The sequence below is a fragment of the Tetrahymena thermophila genome, assembly GCF_000189635.1.
Source record: "Tetrahymena thermophila SB210 genomic scaffold scf_8254395, whole genome shotgun sequence".
Lineage (NCBI taxonomy): Eukaryota > Ciliophora > Oligohymenophorea > Hymenostomatida > Tetrahymenidae > Tetrahymena > Tetrahymena thermophila.
In genome coordinates, this window is record NW_002476178.1 from 507,675 (window position 1) to 529,478 (window position 21,804).

Genomic DNA, 21,804 nt, shown 5'->3' on the forward strand with positions numbered 1-21,804 from the left:
AATTTCAAAATTACTCTGTTTTTCTTATTATTTTCTTTGACTAAATCAAATGTAATATTCAATTATATTTTAATTACTTGATTCTTACTTTTATTTTTTCAATTGTTTTTTTCAATAAATTTCTAAATTACAAAATTGATATCTTAAAATATTGTATTCTTAATAATTTTTATAATAAAAAAATATTGAGGATAATATATGAATTTTAAATTTAAGTATAATTATTACCATTTGATTTATATTTGCTTACAAATATAAAATACCATTTACTATAACAAATTAAAAAGAATTTTTTTATAATGAAAATATTAATTGCTACTATTTAACTTAGTTATTATTACATTTTCTTTTAATAATAAGTTAATATTGATTTATTTTATTTCCTAATTCAAATAAATTCTACAATTTATTTTAAAGAAATTAATTTATTTATATTTCAATATTAAATACTTTTTTATTATTTAAAAAAATTGAATTTAATTAAAATATTTTTTGAAATATTTTTATTTTTAACTGAATATCTATTGAATAAAAAAAGATACCAAATCTTTATATTTTATTTATTATTGATAGACATAAAATATAAAAAATTATTTATTTAAATTAAAAATCAATAGTTATCTTATGGGAAGAAGAGATTATAAAAACAGATCTTCTTCGCGATCACCATCCAATTAAGAGGTAGATGAGTAAAAAGATAAAAAGAGAAGATAAGATAGAGATAGATCGAGAAGAAGATCATCATCTTCATCTTCTAATTCTCAAAGAAGAAAGGGAGATAAATAAAAGTAAAATAAGTAGCAATCAAGATCCAGATCAAAGGAAAATAAAAGTAGAAATGATAAAAAGAACAAAAAGAAATAAAATAAGAATTAATCAAGGTCTTCTTCTTCTTAATCTTCTTCTTCTTCATCATCTTCCTCATCAGGTAGCGACGAAGAGGCTGAAAAGAAATAAGCTGAAGAATATCTTAAAATGACTAAAATGAGATAGGAAATAATAGAAAGAGAATTACAATATAAAGGAGAGGAGAATCCTTTTGGTGACAAAGATATTGCAGAAACATTAAATTGGGGTAAAAATGCCAATAATTAAAATAAATCTATTCATGAAATTATGGATGATATATAACGTGTTAAATAAATACGTTAGTAGCGTAAGGAAGATGAAAAGCGTTTAGAAGAAATGAGAAATAAGGCAATACAGGAAAGAGAGGAAGAGTAATATTAGTAATGGAAAGAAAAAGAGGAAAAGTTTCATGCATACTAGGCTCGTATAAGAGCCCTTGTGCGTATTACTCAAGGAAAAGAGACAACAGTAGATAAAATTAACAAAATTTTTTATATCTATCGTCGAAAGATTAAATACAGTGAGCATTTAGATCCAATTATGAGCAATGTATAAGCCTTTATAAAGAAATAAGATGAAGAAGAACTCGAAAAAATATTAGCTCAGGCAATTAATCATCACAATTAATTACAAGACCCCGTAGCTATCAATGACTAATAGTATAAAGATGAAAGCGAAATAGTTAAATTTTCTTAGTTTTGGGAAAGTATAAGGTCTATCACTTAATATTATTTGGATGAATTTCGTAAGAGAGATTAGTAAAAGGAAGTGTTACCTGAGTTTGAAGAGGAAATAAAAGCTATTTTTGAAGGTAAAAATCTGGAAGAACTTCTTGAGCTAGAAAAAGGAATCAACCAAAGTATATAACTCACAAAGTATGGAAGCTAAGAAGATCAATAATATTGGCAAAATATGCATAAAAGATTACAATTATATAAAGGAGATGCCATTCTAAAGAATTTTTATGATTATTTTTCTACTCATTAGAATGAGTTTCAAGCAGAAGATGCTCTTGAAATAGAAGTGGAAAATAAACCACAGCTTACTGAGGAATAATTATTAGCTGAGTAAATATAAACCGAGTAGTTAGAAGCTGAAGCTCATGTTTACTCTCCTATACTAATGCCTATCAGTGAAGAAACACTACGTTCTTCATAAACCTAATCAGAATTTACAGAGTAGGTTGTTTAACTTAGATAAGTCTATTATAACAAAATATTAAAACGAGCTTTAACAGCTTTAGAAAATAAGCGCGAAAAAGAATCTAAGCTAATAGATACATTTGTTCCCGTAATTGGTGGTTTAACAACTGTGAAACAAGATAGAGAAGATGTAGATGCTGCCACACTACATTTACTGGAAATGGAAAAGAAAAAACCAATGGAAGATGGAGAATAAGTATTTGATGATCAGCAAGCTATTGAAGATAAAGACTATAATTGGTCTGACAAATACAAATCAAAGAAGCCTAAGTATTATAATCGTGTTAAATTAGGATTCGATTGGAATAAATATAATAGAGCTCATTATGATTCTGATAATCCTCCTCCAAAGTACGTACAAGGTTATAAATTTAATATTTTCTACCCAGAGCTGGTTGATATGTAAAAGACTCCAGAATATTTCTTAGAGCCTACAGATGAACAAGGATATTGTATTATCAGATTTACTGCTGGGCCACCTTATGAAGATGTAGCTTTTAAAATCATCAATAAAGAATGGGATTATGCAGACAAAAAAGGATTTAAATGTTATTTCAATCGTGGTGTTTTAACTTTGCACTTTAATTTTAAAAGAAGTATTTCAAGACGTTGATAAAAAAGTATTTAAAAATAAAAAGTAGAATAAATCAAAAATTATTTGCACAAATAAAAATATTATAAATATATTATTATATAATATTTTAGTAAGAGAGTAAATTTGCTTGTAAAATGTATTAAATAATGATAAAATTTCTCATCAATGAAAGTATTATTTTAAAATAAAAAGAATTCGATTCTCTTTTCAAAAATAGGGAAAAATTACATTAAATTTTATATGATATGTATATCTTTCTTTTCTTCTTAAAATGTTTGCTTATCCAAATCTTATGAACAATAATACCGTCATTATTTAGAAATATTAAACAAATAGCGATGTATTAATTTGATCACCGAATATTCAAAAGATTTGTAATACTTCATCATTATACACATTAAAATTAAAAATAATTTATAAAATAAAAAATATTTATAAAAATGTAAACCAATTTCAAAATATTAAATTATATACTAACCTTGATATATATAAGTAGAAAAATTCATTTACACAAGCTTACTCCTTTATCCCATAAAGAAAGCTATAATTATAAAATTAGATTTAGCTTATTCCTTTTATTTTAAATTTCAATGAAGTAATTAAATAGCAAGTGACAGAAAACTATATTTTTAATCCTCAAATCTAAATGAAAATGTTTATGCTTTTGTTTTACTTATGAGTCAATCAATCATTTTATTTTTATACATTTTTAATTAAAAAAGATAATTCTACTGACTATGTTTAGTGTTAATTAAAAATAAAAAGGTTAAATCTATAAAAGTACTAAAATTTTATCAAAATTAATTAATTTCTTATGAAAATTGCATGCCTTTAAGAAGTATAAAATTATATTTTTTATATTTAGTTTCTTCAGTGTTTCTTTTAAGCATTTAGTAATAAGAGTTTCATAAGAAAAAAATCATTTTATAGGACTTTTGAGAAAATTGAATAATTCTAATAATAGTAAAGTATATTTATTATTAATGAAGATATATTTAGATCTAGTACATACACAAAGAGCAATTTACTAAGACTATAACTATTAATTTAAAATAATTGCAATTTTCAATAAATAGTAGAATGAATGAACTTATAATATCTATATATTCGGGGTTTATTTAACTCTTTATTTAGATATTTGATAAATTAGAAACAAATAAAGAAATCTATACCTTAATAAATAAAAACATGCATATATAAATTAGGTCTAGCTAAAGCTAAGCAAAATTTAAACATTACTAATAAAATTAAACCGCTTAATTTAATTCCTTGCTATATTTATTATATACCCATATTTTTATTTTGTCATTTATTAATTAATTTCTTACTTATATATTTATTTATTTGTCTTGACTTTAGTATAAATATTTTCTGGATTTATTAAGATTTATCAGATAATTTTTTGTTCATAAAAATAATAAAAACTTAATAGATAAATAAATAATTATATAGCAAACTTAAATATAAAAAGACATAATTAAAAATGGATTAAGAACTCTAGGAAATTTATGATAAGTTGTAAAAAATGGATTTAGATGAATTGATCGGTGAAGTAAATAAAACTAAGACTAAATTCTTAGTTGTTTGCGGTGGTGTTGCTTCTGGTATCGGTAAAGGTATTACTATTTCTAGTATTGCCTCTCTTTTGTAGAGGGCTGGATCTAGAGTTTCTCTCATTAAAATCGATCCTTACCTTGTAAGTTTATTTTAATATATAAAATGTTTAATCATTCTCATTTTTGTTTAAAAACTAATACAGAATTAGGATGCAGGTACTATGTCTCCTTTTGAACATGGTGAATGCTATGTCCTTAATGACGGGTAAATATTTTGCATATATCATAGAAACTTTTTACCTCTACTATTGATAGTTTTTAAATATTTCTAAAATTTTTATAATTAGAGGAGAAGTCGATTTGGATTTAGGTAATTATGAAAGATTCCTGGAAGTTAATTTCACCAAGGACCATAATATCACTTCAGGAAAGGTTTACGATGATGTTTTAAGGTAAAATAAAGGAATATTTAATCATTTATTTCATATAATAAAAAAGCTTTCAAATAGAAATAAAATTACTTTAACTTTAAAAATAATGAAAATGAATCTAAATATCTTTTATTTATTAATTTATTATTTAATAACATAAATAGAGGTGAAAGAGCTGGTAATTATTTAGGTAAAACAGTCTAATTTATTCCTCATGTGACAAACAAGATTAAAGAAAGAATTTTAAGAGTTTCTCAAATTCCTATTGATGGCACCCTATTACCTCCTGAGATTTGTTTGATTGAAATCGGTGGTACAGTTGGTGATTAAGAATCTATATTCTTCTATGAAACAATTAGATAATTGAAGAACGATGTCAAGGATGTTTTGGTTATCCTTATTGCTTATGTCCCTAAGATTAAAGACGAATATAAGACAAAGCCCTCCCAAAATGCAATTAGAGTAAAAATTATTCTTTTTTTTTTTTAAATTCTTAAAAGCTAAATTTAAATTTGTAGCCAAATCAAGCAATTCAATAGAATGAAAACTTTACAAATATAATCGGCTTTTTAAATACATAAAAACTAATTCAAATAAAAAAGGAGAAATCTAAATATTAATATATTTTATTAAATATAAATAGAACATGAATTAACTTGGTTTGAACCCTAATATAGTAGTTCTTAGAAGTTAATAGGAAATCGATGAACATTCCTTAAGAAAGGTAGCAGCTTATAGCAACTTATAAGAATCAGAAGTTATAAATATTCCTGATAAGAAGATTCTTTTTGAAGTCCCTTATGTTATTGCTAAGGCTATGCTTATCTAAACTATTTAGTCAAGGTTCAATCTCCCAATTAAATTAAGTGATCTTTATGTTTATAAATGTTTTTGCAGACATCTTCAAATAATTGAAGAATTACCTAAAATATAAATTTGCATTGTAGGAAAGTATATTACCTTTAAAGACGCTTACCTATCTATTATAAAAGCTTTCGAAGTTGCAGGTTTTGCTCTCACCGTTAGTTTAAAATTGTGTTGGGTTGAGTCTATTCAACTTGAAGATGATGTAACTTTTTTTATTTTATTGTATTTTTTAAAAAAATTTTTACTTTATATGAAACCTAAAATAGTTTGTTAAAGACGAAGAAACAAAATTATAAGCTGAAAAAGCTTGGGAAATAATTAAATCATCAAAGGGTATCTTTATTCCTGGTGGTTATGGAAACAGAGGTTTCAGAGGTAAAATTAAAGCTGCATAATATGCCAGAGAGAATAAAATACCTTGTTTCGGTGTATGCTTTGGTTTCTAAGCTATGGTCATCGAATATGCTATCAATGTCCTTGGTATTGCTGATGCATATTCTGAAGAACATGAAGATAAATTCCCATCTAAAAATCATATCATTAAACTCTTACCAGATACAAGTCTTGATATTTTAGGTGGTACAATGCGTCTGGGTACAAAGAAGACTATCATTTCGTAATTAATAAACATCAAAGAATTGTTTAACTTATATATATTTTTTAATAAAATAAAGCGATAAGTCATCCCTTGCATATAAGATGTATCAAAAGAGTGAAATATTTGAAAGACACAGACATAGATATGAATTTAATAAAGATTATTTAGAATAGTATGAAAAAACTGGATTTAAATTTTCAGGTGTTGATGAAACTGGAATTCGTTATTCTGTAATTAATTTTTTTCTTTCTTTCTTTAATATTCACAAAAAGATTTTAAAATCCTAAATAAAGAATGAAACATACATATTTGTTTTATTGTTTGTTTTAGATAATAATTTATTAAATTTATTAAAAAAAAAACTAAATAAATTAAATAATATATTTCCATATAAAAATAAGGTTTTTGAATTTTAAAATCATCCTTTCTACTTTGGTACTCAATTCCATCCTGAATTTAATAATAAATATACTAAACCCTGCCCTACTTATTGCGCTTTCCTTGCATCAGCAGCTGGAAAACTAGAAGATAACTTAAAAAAGAATAATGGTTTATTTAAAATTTCATTATTAGATGCTTTCCCTGATGAGAAAAAAAATATTGCTAACAATATTGTTTGATTTAAATTAATTATTAGTAAAAATGCTTTTTATAATTAATTAAGTTTTAAATTTAATTTTATAAATTTTAGTATTTTATCAATAACTATTTATCTACATATGTATAAATTCACAAATATTAGTTTATTAATTAATTAAGTTACATAAAAATTAGTTTTTTATTAAGTTTTAAAATATTATTTCTAGTCTAAAGTTAAAAAGCAGGTTACTACTCTATTAATACTCTTTTTAATTATATTTTTACATTATTAATCATATTTTACAATTTCTATATGTTCATGCAAAAAGAGCATTATATCAAAAAAGAATATGTAAATTTGAGTATTTATATCCTCGCTTTGATCACTAAATTGGCTGTATATGTTCCTCCTCTATTTACATATCCTTTTAAAGAATAGATTCTTTTAATGTTGATATTTCTATTCTATTCCTTTTTTCCATTTCTTCTCTTTATCTAAACAGAATAATTAATAAAAAAAATTAATTTATTATTTATGATTTTAATTTAAAAAGCATATGTTTATTTATCTTAAAATACTAAATATCTAAAACAATTAAACTTTGGTTATAATTTTAAATTAAAAAATATTATTTTACTTTGCTTTTATGTAAATTGGATTGTTTTATATAGGAGACTTCACCTTTTAGATAAGTCCATCTTTGCGTTCTAAATAGCATTTAATTACATCTAAGTTATGTTATGTTATTTCATTAGCGTTTTATATTATTTTTATAGCTATGCAGTTATTTTTCCATACTGATTCTGTCACTGAATATTTTGGTTTAACTATTACTTTTACATAAGTGCCATTAAGCATTTTATCTGGGTTTGACCTTTAATTAAGAAAAGTTTTTGTTTGTTTATATTCGGCTAATTAAAAACTTATAAAAAAATTATTTATTTTACTGCCAATTTTCAGTTCTTTTTAAGTATTCTACTAAGTTTTCTTCATCATTAGTAGGTTAATACAGAATAGCTGAGCAAATTCCAGATAAATCACTGATTTATATTGCCATAAATGGTTATTCTCCCTTCAAGGTGTATGCTCTACCATAAAGCGAAGCACACACATGTCCAACTAATTCTACAAGTTCCACAGGTTAACCCTCAACTTCTAATCTCAAGTTAATATTTGCTATAGCTTTATTGAGCATTAAGCAAGTCAAAGGAATTATTGATTGACTCCACTTCTTTTCTCTCTAAATTTTAAATTCAAGATATTATTAGATATTAGATAAAATTGTTTAAAAATAAAATACTTCAAAGTGGTGGATAGATGAAGCACGGGTTTCTCCTTCAGGTGAAACCAATCCACCATAAGATACTTCTGTTGATTAAGAAACATTTATTTTTAACTTTTTTTTTTACACATTTGGTTTTTTTTGTTGTGGTATAACTATCATAGAGCTTTCATCTGAAGCTCTATTTGGGCTTTTGAGAAGACTTTAATTGAGTATTTCTTGTTCCATTTTACTAAAATAAAAATATTCAGTATTTTTTACAAAAATATGTTTAATAATTTAATTGTCTTTTCTTTAAAAATTAAATATTAAATAGTGAATTTAATAAATTAAAAAATACTTTGAAATCACTTCTGATTACCGCGAAGCCTTTATATTTTATTATCCATAAAGAAAAAACTAAAATTTTTAAATATAAGCATTTTAGAATTAAAACATGCCAGAATTATAAAGATTCGTTTGAATAATTTCAATTATTTTATTCTAACAACATAATTAATTTCCAATAAAATTATCTATGTTCTCAAACAAAATACTAACATTTTATACAAACTATTATTACTTTACTTAAATAATTTAAACTTAAAAAGGGTTCACTAATACTTAAATACATTTAATCATCATTACCAACAAGATTTATAATTTCATAAAATCTTCATATTTTTTTTGTTTTTTTCTTTATATTTTAATGATAAAATAATACAATTCTTGAACTTTATTATTCAAAAAATACTTTCTGCAAACACAAATATCAAAATAAATTACTGAAATTAAAATGTGTAAACATTCATTACAGTTCCATATGAGGAACATTATTTATATCTGTGTTATTAATTTAGTAATATTCATTCTATATTTGATTAAATGTCTTGCCTTTTGTTTCGATAATGAAGAATATAAGAAACACTAAAATTAGAACGTTAATCATACTAAATATTAGGAATATAGTAAAAAGATTGAATATACTCATCAAAAATGGAACTCCAAGACCTATGAATATTGTAAACAACCAACTGTTAAGACTCATAAAAAATACATATTTTTCTTCTAAAATTTCAACTATGTACACCCAAACAACTGGCCCAAAAGAAATAGAAAATCCTAATAAATGCGTTAAAATAGCAAATAAACTAAGTAGACCTAAATTTTAATGACTTGAAATAGTTACAACTACTAATCCAATTATGATTAGTACTTCTCCTAGCAGCAGCATCAACTTTCGGCCATATCTTTCTATGTATTTAGTCGAAATTAAAGTGAATACGGTCTGCAATATTCCTAAGATCAAAGTGTAGACTTTTGCTGATTCTCCACTTCCCATCTTTTAAAATATATCATTTGAGTAGAAAATTATGATATTTATCCCAGTGAATTAGAGACTTCCACTAAGTATGAATCCCACAGCAAATCTTTTCCAAAAGGATGAAGTTGCTAAATTGCTACTTTGGCTATGATAAATGCTAGCACTTTGCAAATTTCTGAATTGCTACATATCTTTAATTTCCTTTATTTTAATTTGCATTTCATTTTCTGTGTGGTATATTTTAGTGAAATAAGTTTCGTATTCCTTAATATTGTATTAAGGTGGATTTAATTTTATTTTTCTCATTAATATAATTCTAAGTAGCATAAAGAGCATAGGAATTAACTAAATTAACTAAACTCTCAGCTTGTAATTTTATATGTAATTATTCATCTATTTATTTGAGATATTTCCAAGTTCTTCAAAATCAAATTGCTATGGTATAAAAAAGCTTAAAGTAAAGCTTATTGCTAATCCTATGGTTACAAAAAGCTGATTAAATGTTCCAGCTTTACCAACTACTTCACTTGGCGATACCTCTTTAATATAAATCACACAAATGGCAGTTTAAACTCCTGTATATATCCCACAAAGTATCCTTCCAATATAAATGTAAATTGGGTAGAGGTCAATAATCATAATGGCACATGATAAAATACCAACAATATCCATAGCACTTGATTGAAACTTATAAGACAAACCCACTTTCTAGAAAAAAAGAGCTAGTAAAGAACCAATTATAGCTCCAATAGCTAATAAAGAATTGCACAATCCTACAAAAATACTTTTTTAGCTGGGGTCATTTTATAAATCGTTATAGTAAACTTCGTATGCCTATATTGAATTAAAAACGCCTATAAAAAATCCAAAAACTAGAGATCCTATTGAAATAATAGCTGCATATTAATACACTATGCTATAGCTATTTTAAGTAGGGTATGAGTGCATTATCTTATTTATCTATATGGCTTTATCTATATTTATAATTCTCCCTTTTTGATACCTATCGCGTTTTTAAAAACCTTAGATTTAAATAATTTAATATTTATTTTTTGTTGATTATATCTTTTACGAAAAATAATACTTGAACACCTGTAAATTTTATCAATATGTAATTTTTTACATTTAAAAATTGATTGAGAGAAATATTTATTATTTTAAGTGCATTTATATAATTATTAAAGAAATAAATAAAGAAAACTTTGAATAATATTTTATTTGTGAATCTAGTATAACGTTAGAAACAAAAGATTTAACCTTAAAAATAAAAAGTATTCAAACAAAATAAAAGATAGTAATAGAAATTAAAAATATTTAAAATAGAAGAACTTCGTTTATTTTTGGTTATTTAAATTTTAATATAGAGAGATAATGCAGGCCTAGCCTTTATATTTCTGCGAACTTTCTTCAATATATTTCGCAATTGTAAGTTGAGCTTTGAACAATACTTAAATCTATTGAACATTTTTAATCTATCATTTTAAAACTAATAAATAAAAAAAATAATGATAATATTTCAATTAAAAATCTTGGCTTAGGTTTTGATATTTCATTCTAATATTTTTTTCTACTCCCTTGAAGTTGATTGTATACAAAATAAAAATAAAATAAAGAAATATAAAAAATTAAAAATTAATTAGTCAAACACATTTAGGTATAAATATTATAATTCATAAAGTATACAAAATATATAGAATAAAATGGTCTGTCTTGATTACTGCATGGGTGTTTCCCTTTTAGGAGTCGTTTTCTTAGTAAAATAATTTTTCAATTAACTAAATAGCATATAATTAAGTTTTTAGCTTCTAATTTAAGTGAGCTTATTGAATATAAAATACAATTTATAATGTAAATCATAGTATTCAACTGCATTAATAATAACTTTAGAAAATATAAATCTGAAAGATCAAACATAAATCAAGGATTTAATTCAAGATGAAGCTAATTTTAACATACATATTTTTCTATTTAGATTAAGCTTTAACTCAATAAAAAAACATCATTTAAAGAAAACAGCTTTAAAAATAATAAATTTTATAAACAATTAGTTTTATTGGGGTATCTTAACTGCTACTGGTTCAGAATTAATGTACTTACAACCTAAAAATAAGGGTGATGGCGCTATTTCTCTGTTCTTTGCGGCATTTGTAATAAATTTAAATATTAATTATTGAAATTTGTAAATTTAACAATTTAATTTTATTTAAAGGTTTATGCTTTGATATTTGGCATCTGCTACTACTTTAAATATTATGCTAAAGAAGGAAACGATGATGTTTCAAGGTAAATAAATAAATAAATTACTTTATTTAAATGTCCTTGAAAAATGTTGTTAACAAACTATATTTAAATTATTTATAGATACATCCAAAGAGCTCAAATTAAATAAGAAAAGCAAGAAGGAACTGAATTAAAAAATTTAAATGAATGAAAAAGTAGAAAATAACTAGTATTATTAGAGATTCATTCAAATAAGCAGCATTAAAAAGGCTACTCAAAAATAAATATTTTCTATTATATAATTTATTCATGTGATTTAAGTTTAGTTATAATATTTGTTTTTTTAACTTAAGTTTCTAACTAATAACTATTCTACCATCTTATTTTTTTAAGCTATCTCTCTTAAATAAGTATATAAACGTTAAATTTATCATTAAAAATATCCTTTAATAATAAAGAAAACTACTTATTCAAAAATAAGTGATAAATATTTTAAAATTTCTTTAATAAACAAAATTAAATAATAAAAAAAAATTTACAAAAGAAAATTATTTATTTTTAAAGATTTTAAAGTTTTAAGATTATTTTTTCCTCTAAAAACCATTTTTTATATAATTTTATTAAATTGATTTATATTGCAATTCTTTTTGTTATCATAGATTTGATATGGATTGATGACATCCTTTTATTATTTTATGATGTTTCAAGTTTAGTTATTATATTTGTTTTTTTAACATAGTTTCTAACTAATAACTATTCCACCATCTTCTTTTTTATACTATTTATCTTAAAATAAGTAGTAAATTTATCTTTAAAAATTTATATTAATAATAGGAAATAAATAAATCAAAAACAAGAAAGAAAATTTTTAAATTTCTTTATTATTTAATAAGAAAAACTTAATTATAAAAAAAAAAACAATTTACATACGAAAATTATTTAATTTTATAGATTTTAAAGCTTTAAGATGATTTTTTCACCTAAAAACCATTTTTTATATAATTTTATTAAAGTTATTTATATTATTATTATTGTTGTTGTTGCTGCTGTTGTTAAAGCTTTATTATGGATTTATGATATCCTTTTATTGATTTTAAGCTGTTTCAAATTTATTTAAAATTTCAAGGTTTGTAAACGGAGGAATTATGTTTATGCTATTTTGTTATAGATTTTATATTTACATTAATTACTTGCTGTAAGATACATTTTTATTATTTTGAGAAGATTGAGGTGGTTTAGCTCCTGATTTAGATGTTACTTAATTAGAAAATTCAGTAATTAAATTCATGTTAGTTATTGATATGTTAATCGTATCTTGTTTGCTTGCTGAAAATAAATTTTCATTATTAAGCTAGGAGTTAGCTCTTCTTCTATGGTTTTTATTAGGAAAATATGCTATAGGGTCTCTCTCAAGGCTTTAAAAATCGCTTGCCTCAGTGTTAATTTTTTGTTTGGTATTTTAGTTAGATTAAACTTATGCACATTTTTAATTTGAGAACTATTATGGTAGGTATTGCTGCTTGTAATTATATAAAATAGATCTAGAATTTACACTTAAAGAATTTGCTTAATTTGATGGAGTATTTTTTATAAAGCCTTGAGTCTTTGTAGATGATAATTATTCGAAATAAATTTGTTATTATTTTTTTTGCATACGTTGATATTAGCTTTATTTCATCTTCTTTCCAGATAAATCAGTCGAAAGTTTTAAACTATTTAGAATTTGGCGAGGCTAAGGTGAATTTATATTTTGGTTTACTCCATTGTTCTAACAATTAATTTAAGGAGCTCTCTAATTAATAATAATGTTATCAATTTATACATTCTTAATTTATTGTTAATTTTTAAAGTCTTGTGATTGATTAGGGTTAGTGCTTTTTTTTTAATTTTGCTATTTTACCACACTTTCTTCAAAATTTGACATGCTTGTTTGAGGTCTTTTGGGAATATTATACTAATTATTGTGGTTTGTGATTCTAATTAATTTTTCTAAATTTATTTAGCAGCCTTTTGGTTTAACTTAAATATCTTATTCTTAGCCTTAAGTGTGAATTCTTTCATCTCTATAGCATGGTTAAATTGAATATTTCTTTTTGTTGCTCTATATTTAACTTTCGTTGTAATTATTTACTTTATCTTCAATACTAATTAGCTAATTTAATTAAATTTACTAATCTTAGTGAATGTCAAAAGTCTTATTTAGATGATTTAAGTTAGTTTTATTTGAGCATGATTGTTAGTTTTGATCCCAAAATTTATCTTAAGTTTAATTAAATTTGTTGATGCAATTTGCATTTTGAAACACTGCTACACACTAATTTCCTTAGGACACCTCCACTAAGTTATTCTGTTAATTTTATTAACTAGTTTTAGAAAGGATTAATTATTGGATTGGTGTTGTCTAACTTAGTATCATTAATCCACTATTTCTCCTTTTCCTTTAATTTTGAGATTATAAACTTTTTCTTTCTTTAGATTCACTATTTTAAGTAGAGTTAATACAATTAGAGTTCACAGTTTTGGTAGTCATTTCAGGAAATTTAGCAAAATAAATAGTAAAATATTTATCAATTGTTGATTTAATAATCTAATTTTTTGTTAAAAGTGAGCTTATCATTAGGTTTTTACCATTTTCACTAACTTCATTAACACTGCTATCATAATTCTTTCTCATATAATAACTGAGGACATTCTAAGAATTATCTAATTCTAAAATATTTCTATAATCCGGATAATGAGTTGCAGGAATAATTTTACCATATTTCTTGTTTTGACAATTTCCTTAATTTTCAAAAATTATTTTTTAGTAATTTGCATCATATTTCTTTGGTAAGTTTATATTTTAGTTATCACAACTCACTTGATTTCCATTCTGTGACAAATTTAAGCTGTTTGTTATTTATAGAGAAGAACCTTTTCTATGCTTGATAAATTATTTGATATGCTACTAACTGCTCATATTTTTTTTCCCTGATAATAATTATTAAATTTCAGTATTAAAATGTGCTTTTACGATATCTTCATTTGTTATTTTGTTTAATTTATTTTCTTCTATATCTTAGTTTGATGTTGTGATGATATTAAAATCTTACTTTGTAGTTGAATTACTTTATTAAGACGAAGATGAAGTTGATGATTACGAATTAGCTTTAGGGTAGTTTTAGTTTTATAAATTAGCAGTATCTTAAATGTTTTATTTCTAAATTATTTATTATTCTGAGTTATTTTGAGTATTATTTTCATTTTATTAGCTGCTGTTGATAATATTAACATTAATATTTAAAAATTTATTTTTATTTTAATTTTGCTAAACATTATTAGAAATCATGAATTGTGCCATTTGAGGAACAATAATAGCTTATTTAGGATTAGAGGATTTTATGTATGTATTTTGATGTTCGTTGCTTTAAAAGTAAATTTCTTTTGCCAAATTACTTTTATTTAAGCTTTGATTAGGCTGTTAATTTTAAGGAGCTTTAATAGTCATTTTATTTATCACATGTAAATAATTGATAAATTCTTCGCTGCTTAAATTGCAACTATTTAACTTATTGCTTGCTGGAAAAAAGCCTTCAGTTTATATTCTCCCATCTGTTGATAGTCTAAATTTATTTTTTCTAGATTGCTATGTGCTATCTTAATATCTTACATTCTAAAACTATAAATTTGGCTATGTAGATTATTTGTCTTAGGTAGATTACCTAACTGATTAATAATTAATTCTTAATCCATTTAATTACTATGATTCGATGCAATTCTTTTAAGTTTCCTATGATATTTATAAAAAAAACAAATTTTTAATATAAATTTCTTTGATTAACAAATAAAAATTAATAATAAAATAAAAAAGTAAGCTAAATCAAAAACTAGTGGTATCTGCATGAATATGTTCCATAAATTACTTCAAGAATTAATTTATGCAAGCTTACAAAATAATTAATACAATTATAAAATAATTCATCGAAATCAATATGAAAAGCAATTTGAATAAGCCTTTAAAATAAATTACAGCTATTATACTTAGTCTGTTTTTCTAGTTAGTCTTTACTTCTTGAACAAGTTCTTGACTTCTTTGAAAAATACACCTTTCAAATTTCTAACGTGATAAATCTATAAGCCATTTAAATAGTATAAGGAATGCAGGAATCTGTAGTAATTATAGAAGATATTTTTGTTAAAAATATTTTTTTTGTCAATTGTTTTATTTTTACTTTTTCTTATAAATTTTACTGATGGATTATATCTGTTTCGTTGTATTTCTTTAAGTCTTACTATTTTTTGAAAAAATGCTTGTAAGCTTTGGCTACATCTTCAAAACTGCCATTAAATTAATCATAATATTGAAAAGAGCTATCTATTCTTAGCATAATATCCATGCTCTGGCTAAAAAAGAAGCTAGTTTTTCAAAATAAAAACAATATTAGTAAAGCGAGCTCAAAAATAAAAGATAAAAATTTATGTCTCTTTGCTATATTTTTAGTTTGATCAATTAAAAGAAAATGTAAATACTGAATATCTGAGCAAAATTCTAAATTATCCTAATTAATTTATTGCATGAGAGAGTTTTCCATTTCAATTCTTCTTTTTTCTTGCTTTTTTAAATTCACAATTTCTTTTATAAGAATATTGGATAGCTCTGCATTCTAAGCATCTATGTTAATCGAAGATGGTGTAGGAATTCTGTTAACATTATTTATGTCAGTTTATAGAACCATTTTTTTATACTACTCAATTTTGATGTTAAAGCAAGCCAAAGAGTCTAATCTCTCATCAATAAACTCTTTAAGTTTATCCATTTTATATGAAATTATGATATTAGACCAATAGCAATTAGCTGATTTTAGTTAAAATCTTTTTAGGCACCTAATAATTATTCTAAAGTTATTTCTTTTTTAATTATAGTAATCAATATAAATTATATCAATGTTTTTATTATCTCATTATAGTAATTACGAAAGTATGTATAATAGTTAATAACCCTTATAAATCCTTAATTAGCAATTCTATTAACTTTCACATCAAAATCATGAGAATCAAAACCTTTAAATAATGAGTAATTTTGTTATTTGTTCGCAAAAAATAAATTTCATAAATAAAAAACAACCATTTAATATAAATACTATTAAATTAAGTAAATTTGTACTTTGATATATAGCAAAAAGATTTTACAATATTCTTTTTTTTTTTGTATTATTTTTAATTAATGTTAAATAATATTTTAAAATAAATTATTTTTACGATTAAATAATTAATTTTTAAATTTAGTTTTAAATTAAAATTTTAAAATATTTTAATTAATTTTTTTTTAGAAAAAAAAGATTTAATTTAATCATCGAAATAAAACTTTAAATTAAAAAGTTTCTTGTTTATTTTATTTTAGTTTTTTCAACAAAATATATTTTTTTAGCAATTTAAATAAGCATAAAATCTTATTCTAACTTATTTTTTAGTTTATTATTAAATTAAAGCTGTGAATAAATAATCGTTTGGCTGATATCTAAATCTTATATTTTTTAACTTTAAAAATATTAAATTGATGATTTAAAAATTTAAATTTTAATTAGATTGAATTTCATCAAAATTTATTCTGAAAATCAGATAACAAAAGAAATAGAATCTATTTCTTAAATTAAAGAGAGAGAAAATAGATATATAAAAAGCATAAATTTTTATAAGTAAGTTAATTAACATTCATTCTATCTATATAAATAAAAGCAAGAATTATATTTGATAAAATTTAGCTGGACTAAGCAAATGAATTACTCATCCATGATTAATTAAAGCAAAATTAAGAATAGCAAAGTCAGTTTTGAAGCTTCATAAATTTAAGGCAAAAACAATATAGATAATTCTTAGAATACTTCTGGTTTGGGAACTAAATTTAGTTATACTGACCCTTTGAGCTAAGCTTATCTTAACAAGGCTAAAAAAAAACCAGAAATAGATAAAGCAAGTTTTTATTCAAATAAATATGCTGTGCCAATAGTCTAAACTGATGTAACTCAGATTATTGAAAGCTAAATTAAAGAAGACAGTTAAACAGTGTCATAAATAAAGCTAAATGCTACCTAGAATACAAACAGCCTTCGTAAATAGGAGAAATTACAAAATAATTTGAGACTTTAATAGAAATTAGAATTTAGTAGATAAAGATTTTTATAAGAAGCATAAGAAAACCTTAGCTTTAATAAGTTATAAGATATTTCTATTACTCCAGCATATCAATATTCTGAATCCTTAATTAACTAGATGAATTAAGCAAGAGAAAATATGATGAACGCAGAATTCAAGCATAGCAATTTGTTAGAAGAAAATATTAGTTTGAAAAAATAAATTTAATTACTAAAAGATGGAATTGAATTGCAAAATATTAGATTTAAATACTACATTTAGTCTGCTTACAACATGCTTAGAGGCAACAGTATTTTTATTCTAGATGAAAGGTTATTTTATATTTTGCTTAAGAGTCTATTAACAGACTTAGAAGCATAAAAGGTAAATTTTAATTAGAAGTTAGTTGCTACTTTAGATGCAGTAAATCAGAAAGTAACTCAAAGTAGTAAATCTCTCTAGAGTTTGATTGTAGATAACGAAACTGTATTAAAATTTTTAGATCATGATTTAAATTTAGAGCATTTCAATACTCATTTAGCAGCTGAAACTTTAGAATAGCTGGAAAAATAGGAAGAAGGAAAGTAAGAAGCTATTATAAAAGCTTTACATTCAGTTATTTCAGAAAAAGTAATGGAAATAGAAAAATATAGAATAGCAGATAACAATAACAGACAAATAATCAGCTTGCTAACAGCAAAAAGTGAAGAATATGAAAGACATATTTAAAGGATGATGATCAGCGCAGAAACAGAACCTCTTAAAAATAATTTAAAGAGAATTATTGAATTAAAAAAAGATAATGATTTATTAGTAGGTGAAAATGAGAGTTTGAAAAAGATTATTGAGCAATATGATGATTCTAATAAAAATTTAATTAATGAAAATGATTATTTGCAAGAAAAATGCATAATTTATAGTAAAAAAATATTATAGCTTCTATTAGATACTAACATGAACGAAGAAGCAATAAAAAATTAAATGGACTAAATTCTTTAACAAGAAAATCTTGATTTTTACTTGAAAAAAAGAAATATGGAATTTATTAAAGAAAAATACTCTGAAAATAGCGAGGTATAAAAAAAAAATGCTGTTTAAGGGTAGGAAATAGAAAGTTTATAATAATAAATTGAATTAGCAAATAAAACAATAGAATAGATGGAAAAGAAATTAATTGATTAAACCTAAACCAAAGGATCTATCCCTGGAATTATTAATTTAGATGACACTAATTAGCTTTAACATACTATTTAACAGCTTTCTTTGATTCTTCTTTCCAAGGATAACGCAGTCAAAGTTGATTAGACAACATAGAGAATTATTAAATAAATGTTTTCAGAAAATTTCGATCAGGTATTTCTTTATTTTCTATTTTTTTTTTTTAAAGTAATTTATTTTTAAATAGATGGTAGAATTCCAATAAGAAACAATAGATAATCTAAAGATAAAACTGAATGAAGTAGAATAAAAGTACTTCTAAAGTGAGTCTAGGAGAATAGATTATCTAAATATTTCTTTTTATTTAAGTAATATTCTTGTCAGTATTTTAGATTCATAGAAGGAGAGCTAAATAAAGGGAAAGTTGTAGAAAGAAAGAAATTAAATAATTAATTTTTATGGAAAATGTGTATAAGACTTTTAAGACCTAATTAAGCTATAAAATCCTAAAAATATAAATCCTATTAATTAATGGTACGTCAATAAGCTAAAAGATAATTAAGAATAATCTATGAGAGACTCACAAAATTTAGAAAAACTTAAAAGTGCTGATGAAAATATTCTATCTGACTTGACAATACTTTAGTAAATGGGAGTTAAACCCCTGTAAGAATATATTAATATGAGGATAGGCAGAGTTGAAGAAGAAAATGAAAAATTAAAAGAAAACCTAAAAAATATCAAAAAAGAGAATGTGACTGTAGCTGAACTGAAAAAGTAAAGACTTTTAGATGAAGAAAGGTATGAAAGATTGAGCAAAAAATTAAAGTCATTCTGCTAAGACAATATTTTTACTGCAAGTGAGAATAACGATTTAATAGGTCATTATAATGAAGATTTTTTGCTCACTATGTTCATTCAGGCTAACACTATTGAGGAGATGATAAGCAAAACCCTTGAAAATGATGAAGAAGATGTTCACTCAAGACCTTCTGTAACCAATGATAATAATTAAATATAAAAATATGACTCGTAACGAGATTCTGATCCCAGAAGCAACTTACCTCCAGTGTTAAACCACAGCATCATTGAAGAAAAACCAGGGGAAGAAGATGAATTCATTGAAAATGGTAAAAGGGTTAAAGTCAGAAAGAGCTTTAGAAACTTATCTAGCTCCGGCCATTCTTAGTAAGAAGCAAACCATTAAAGAGAAGGAAGTGGATAAGGTTTTGATTAAAAAATTTAAATTAATATTTCAATATCATCACCTGATAGATCATTTTCCTCGTCTTTTAGTGGATAAGCACCTGCAATCGAAAACTAATCACAAAAAATGCAATAAATTGAAGATAACTACCCAAAAAAGCAATAAAACTAGTAATAGGCAATATCTTAAAAATAATACGAAGAGGATATGAGCTATAATAAGCAATATACTAACAGCATTGGATAATATGGATAAGATTCAGATTCTGTTACATCCAGATCATCAGTAAACACAATCTAGCAAAACTAATAAACACAAGTACCATCAAAACCAACAAAATCATTTTTTGAATATTAATAACAATAGTTAATTATGTAAAATTAACAACAGTAATTGTTTAAAAATGTAGAATAACAATAAATATAGTAATAGAGATAATTAGACTAATAATATAATAATTAATAAGAACAATAAACTTTTATCTCTAATTCTCAAACTCCTTCATTCAAGAACACTCCAAAATCAACAAACAATAATTCTTTATCAAATATTCAACAATTAAGCATTACTCAACTACAATAAAATTTCTCTAATGTTAGATAAAATTTAGAAAATGAAGAATATATTCCCAGAGTATAAAAACCCACTTAATATGTTTAACAATTGAGTAATTAAATTTAAAGTAATGAAGAAAAGCAAAGGAGTAATAAAAGTAGCAAGCAAAGTAGCATCCACCAATCATAAGAAATGAATGAAATAAGCAAATAGAATATTAATTAACAAATTATCAATGAAAAATTAAATAATCAGTAATAATAAATGAGATAAAAAGAAATTTAAGATCTAAAAAGATTTAGTGCATAAAGTACCATACAGTAGTTTATTGATCCTTAATTCAAAAAGAGATCTAGTGAACCATAAATAATATAGGGTTATTTTAATAAAGAAGAAGCTATGAATAACTTGTTGCAATCTCCTAAATAAAAAACATCTAATTCATAAGTAATTTCCTCTTAGAATAATAAAGACGTATTATCCCTATCAAAAAATAGCTAGGAAGGATAAAAAATATTTCAAGACACAATAGGCTAGATTTCAGATATAAAACCAACATCGAAAAAGATGATAGATGATGATAATAAAACTTCTTTTAATGAAGATCATTTTGAGATGCTTTTTGGAAAAAAAAATGAAGAAAGTATAGATTAATAAGTTGATAATAGTGATGATGAAAGTCCACGCTAAAACCATAAAAATTACATTCACATAGAAAATCGTAAATAAAAATAAAACATGATGTAATAAGGAGATTCAGATAATGATTATGGATATAACGAAGATAGAGAATCCGAATTTAATAATTATGACCCTTAGTCAGATGAAGAGGGATATGATTAAGAATAAAGTTAATAATATAAAGAAGATGATGATGAAGATGATGAAAATCATGATAATGACTCTTTAGAATAAGAGGCTCCTTATTTAAATTAAAATAAATGATTTATTTAGTTGTTTATTCAAATTAATTATTATTAAAACAATTTTAAATTTTAGGTTTTATTTACTTACTCTTTAGTTCATTCAACAAATTTAAAAGATGGTCTTATAATCTATTAAATTACTTTTTAAAAAAGTTAATTGTTTTATCTAATTATTATATATTCTAATTCAATTTGCATATTAGCAGAATATATAAAATATATACCGTAATACCTCAATTTTTATGACGAGCAACACTGACGAGGAAACCCTAAATCTGGGAAAAAAAAAATAACTTAAAATATTTTTTTAAAATAAACATATAAAAAAAATAGAATGTTTTATATTGATTGTTAAATAATAATT

At 23.4% G+C, this 21,804-nt stretch overlaps 7 protein-coding genes across 7 annotated transcripts; 4 read left to right on the forward strand and 3 right to left on the reverse strand. All coding sequences in view use genetic code 6, as the record gives it.

The window, feature by feature from the left end:
• Positions 1-624: 624 nt before the first annotated feature.
• TTHERM_00459380 (cactus-binding carboxy-terminal, cactin protein) lies at positions 625-2,664 on the forward strand (the record flags this gene model as incomplete). Its single annotated transcript, XM_001024246.1, has 1 exon — positions 625-2,664. The coding sequence occupies one exon, from the start codon at positions 625-627 to the stop codon at positions 2,662-2,664; it is 2,040 nt and encodes a 679-aa protein (XP_001024246.1).
• Positions 2,665-4,129: 1,465 nt separating this feature from the next.
• TTHERM_00459390 (CTP synthase) lies at positions 4,130-6,718 on the forward strand (the record flags this gene model as incomplete). The annotated part of the gene is made up of 8 exons (XM_001024247.1): positions 4,130-4,342; positions 4,406-4,467; positions 4,550-4,654; positions 4,798-5,095; positions 5,277-5,702; positions 5,767-6,116; positions 6,175-6,328; positions 6,500-6,718. The coding sequence occupies 8 exons, from the start codon at positions 4,130-4,132 to the stop codon at positions 6,716-6,718; spliced, it is 1,827 nt and encodes a 608-aa protein (XP_001024247.1).
• Positions 6,719-7,060: 342 nt separating this feature from the next.
• On the reverse strand, positions 7,061-8,188 carry TTHERM_00459400 (hypothetical protein; the record flags this gene model as incomplete). Its single annotated transcript, XM_001024248.3, has 4 exons — positions 7,061-7,172; positions 7,316-7,552; positions 7,626-7,918; positions 7,979-8,188. 4 exons carry the CDS (start codon positions 8,186-8,188, stop codon positions 7,061-7,063), a joined length of 852 nt encoding a protein of 283 aa, XP_001024248.2.
• Positions 8,189-8,747: 559 nt separating this feature from the next.
• Positions 8,748-10,211, reverse strand: TTHERM_00459410 (MFS transporter; the record flags this gene model as incomplete). Its single annotated transcript, XM_001024249.2, has 1 exon — positions 8,748-10,211. The coding sequence occupies one exon, from the start codon at positions 10,209-10,211 to the stop codon at positions 8,748-8,750; it is 1,464 nt and encodes a 487-aa protein (XP_001024249.2).
• Positions 10,212-10,745: 534 nt separating this feature from the next.
• TTHERM_00459420 (transmembrane protein, putative) lies at positions 10,746-11,860 on the forward strand. Its single transcript, XM_001024250.3, has 4 exons — positions 10,746-11,017; positions 11,312-11,410; positions 11,473-11,546; positions 11,625-11,860. Exons 1-4 carry the CDS (start codon positions 10,769-10,771, stop codon positions 11,692-11,694), a joined length of 492 nt encoding a protein of 163 aa, XP_001024250.2. The 5' UTR covers positions 10,746-10,768; the 3' UTR covers positions 11,695-11,860.
• A 599-nt stretch (positions 11,861-12,459) lies between these two features.
• Positions 12,460-16,279, reverse strand: TTHERM_00459430 (hypothetical protein; the record flags this gene model as incomplete). The annotated part of the gene is made up of 4 exons (XM_001024251.2): positions 12,460-15,252; positions 15,493-15,630; positions 15,695-15,878; positions 15,993-16,279. 4 exons carry the CDS (start codon positions 16,277-16,279, stop codon positions 12,460-12,462), a joined length of 3,402 nt encoding a protein of 1,133 aa, XP_001024251.2.
• An 868-nt stretch (positions 16,280-17,147) lies between these two features.
• On the forward strand, positions 17,148-21,459 carry TTHERM_00459440 (hypothetical protein; the record flags this gene model as incomplete). The annotated part of the gene is made up of 2 exons (XM_001024252.2): positions 17,148-18,947; positions 19,000-21,459. The coding sequence occupies exons 1-2, from the start codon at positions 17,238-17,240 to the stop codon at positions 21,457-21,459; spliced, it is 4,170 nt and encodes a 1,389-aa protein (XP_001024252.1). The 5' UTR covers positions 17,148-17,237.
• Between the last annotated feature and the right edge of the window lie 345 nt (positions 21,460-21,804).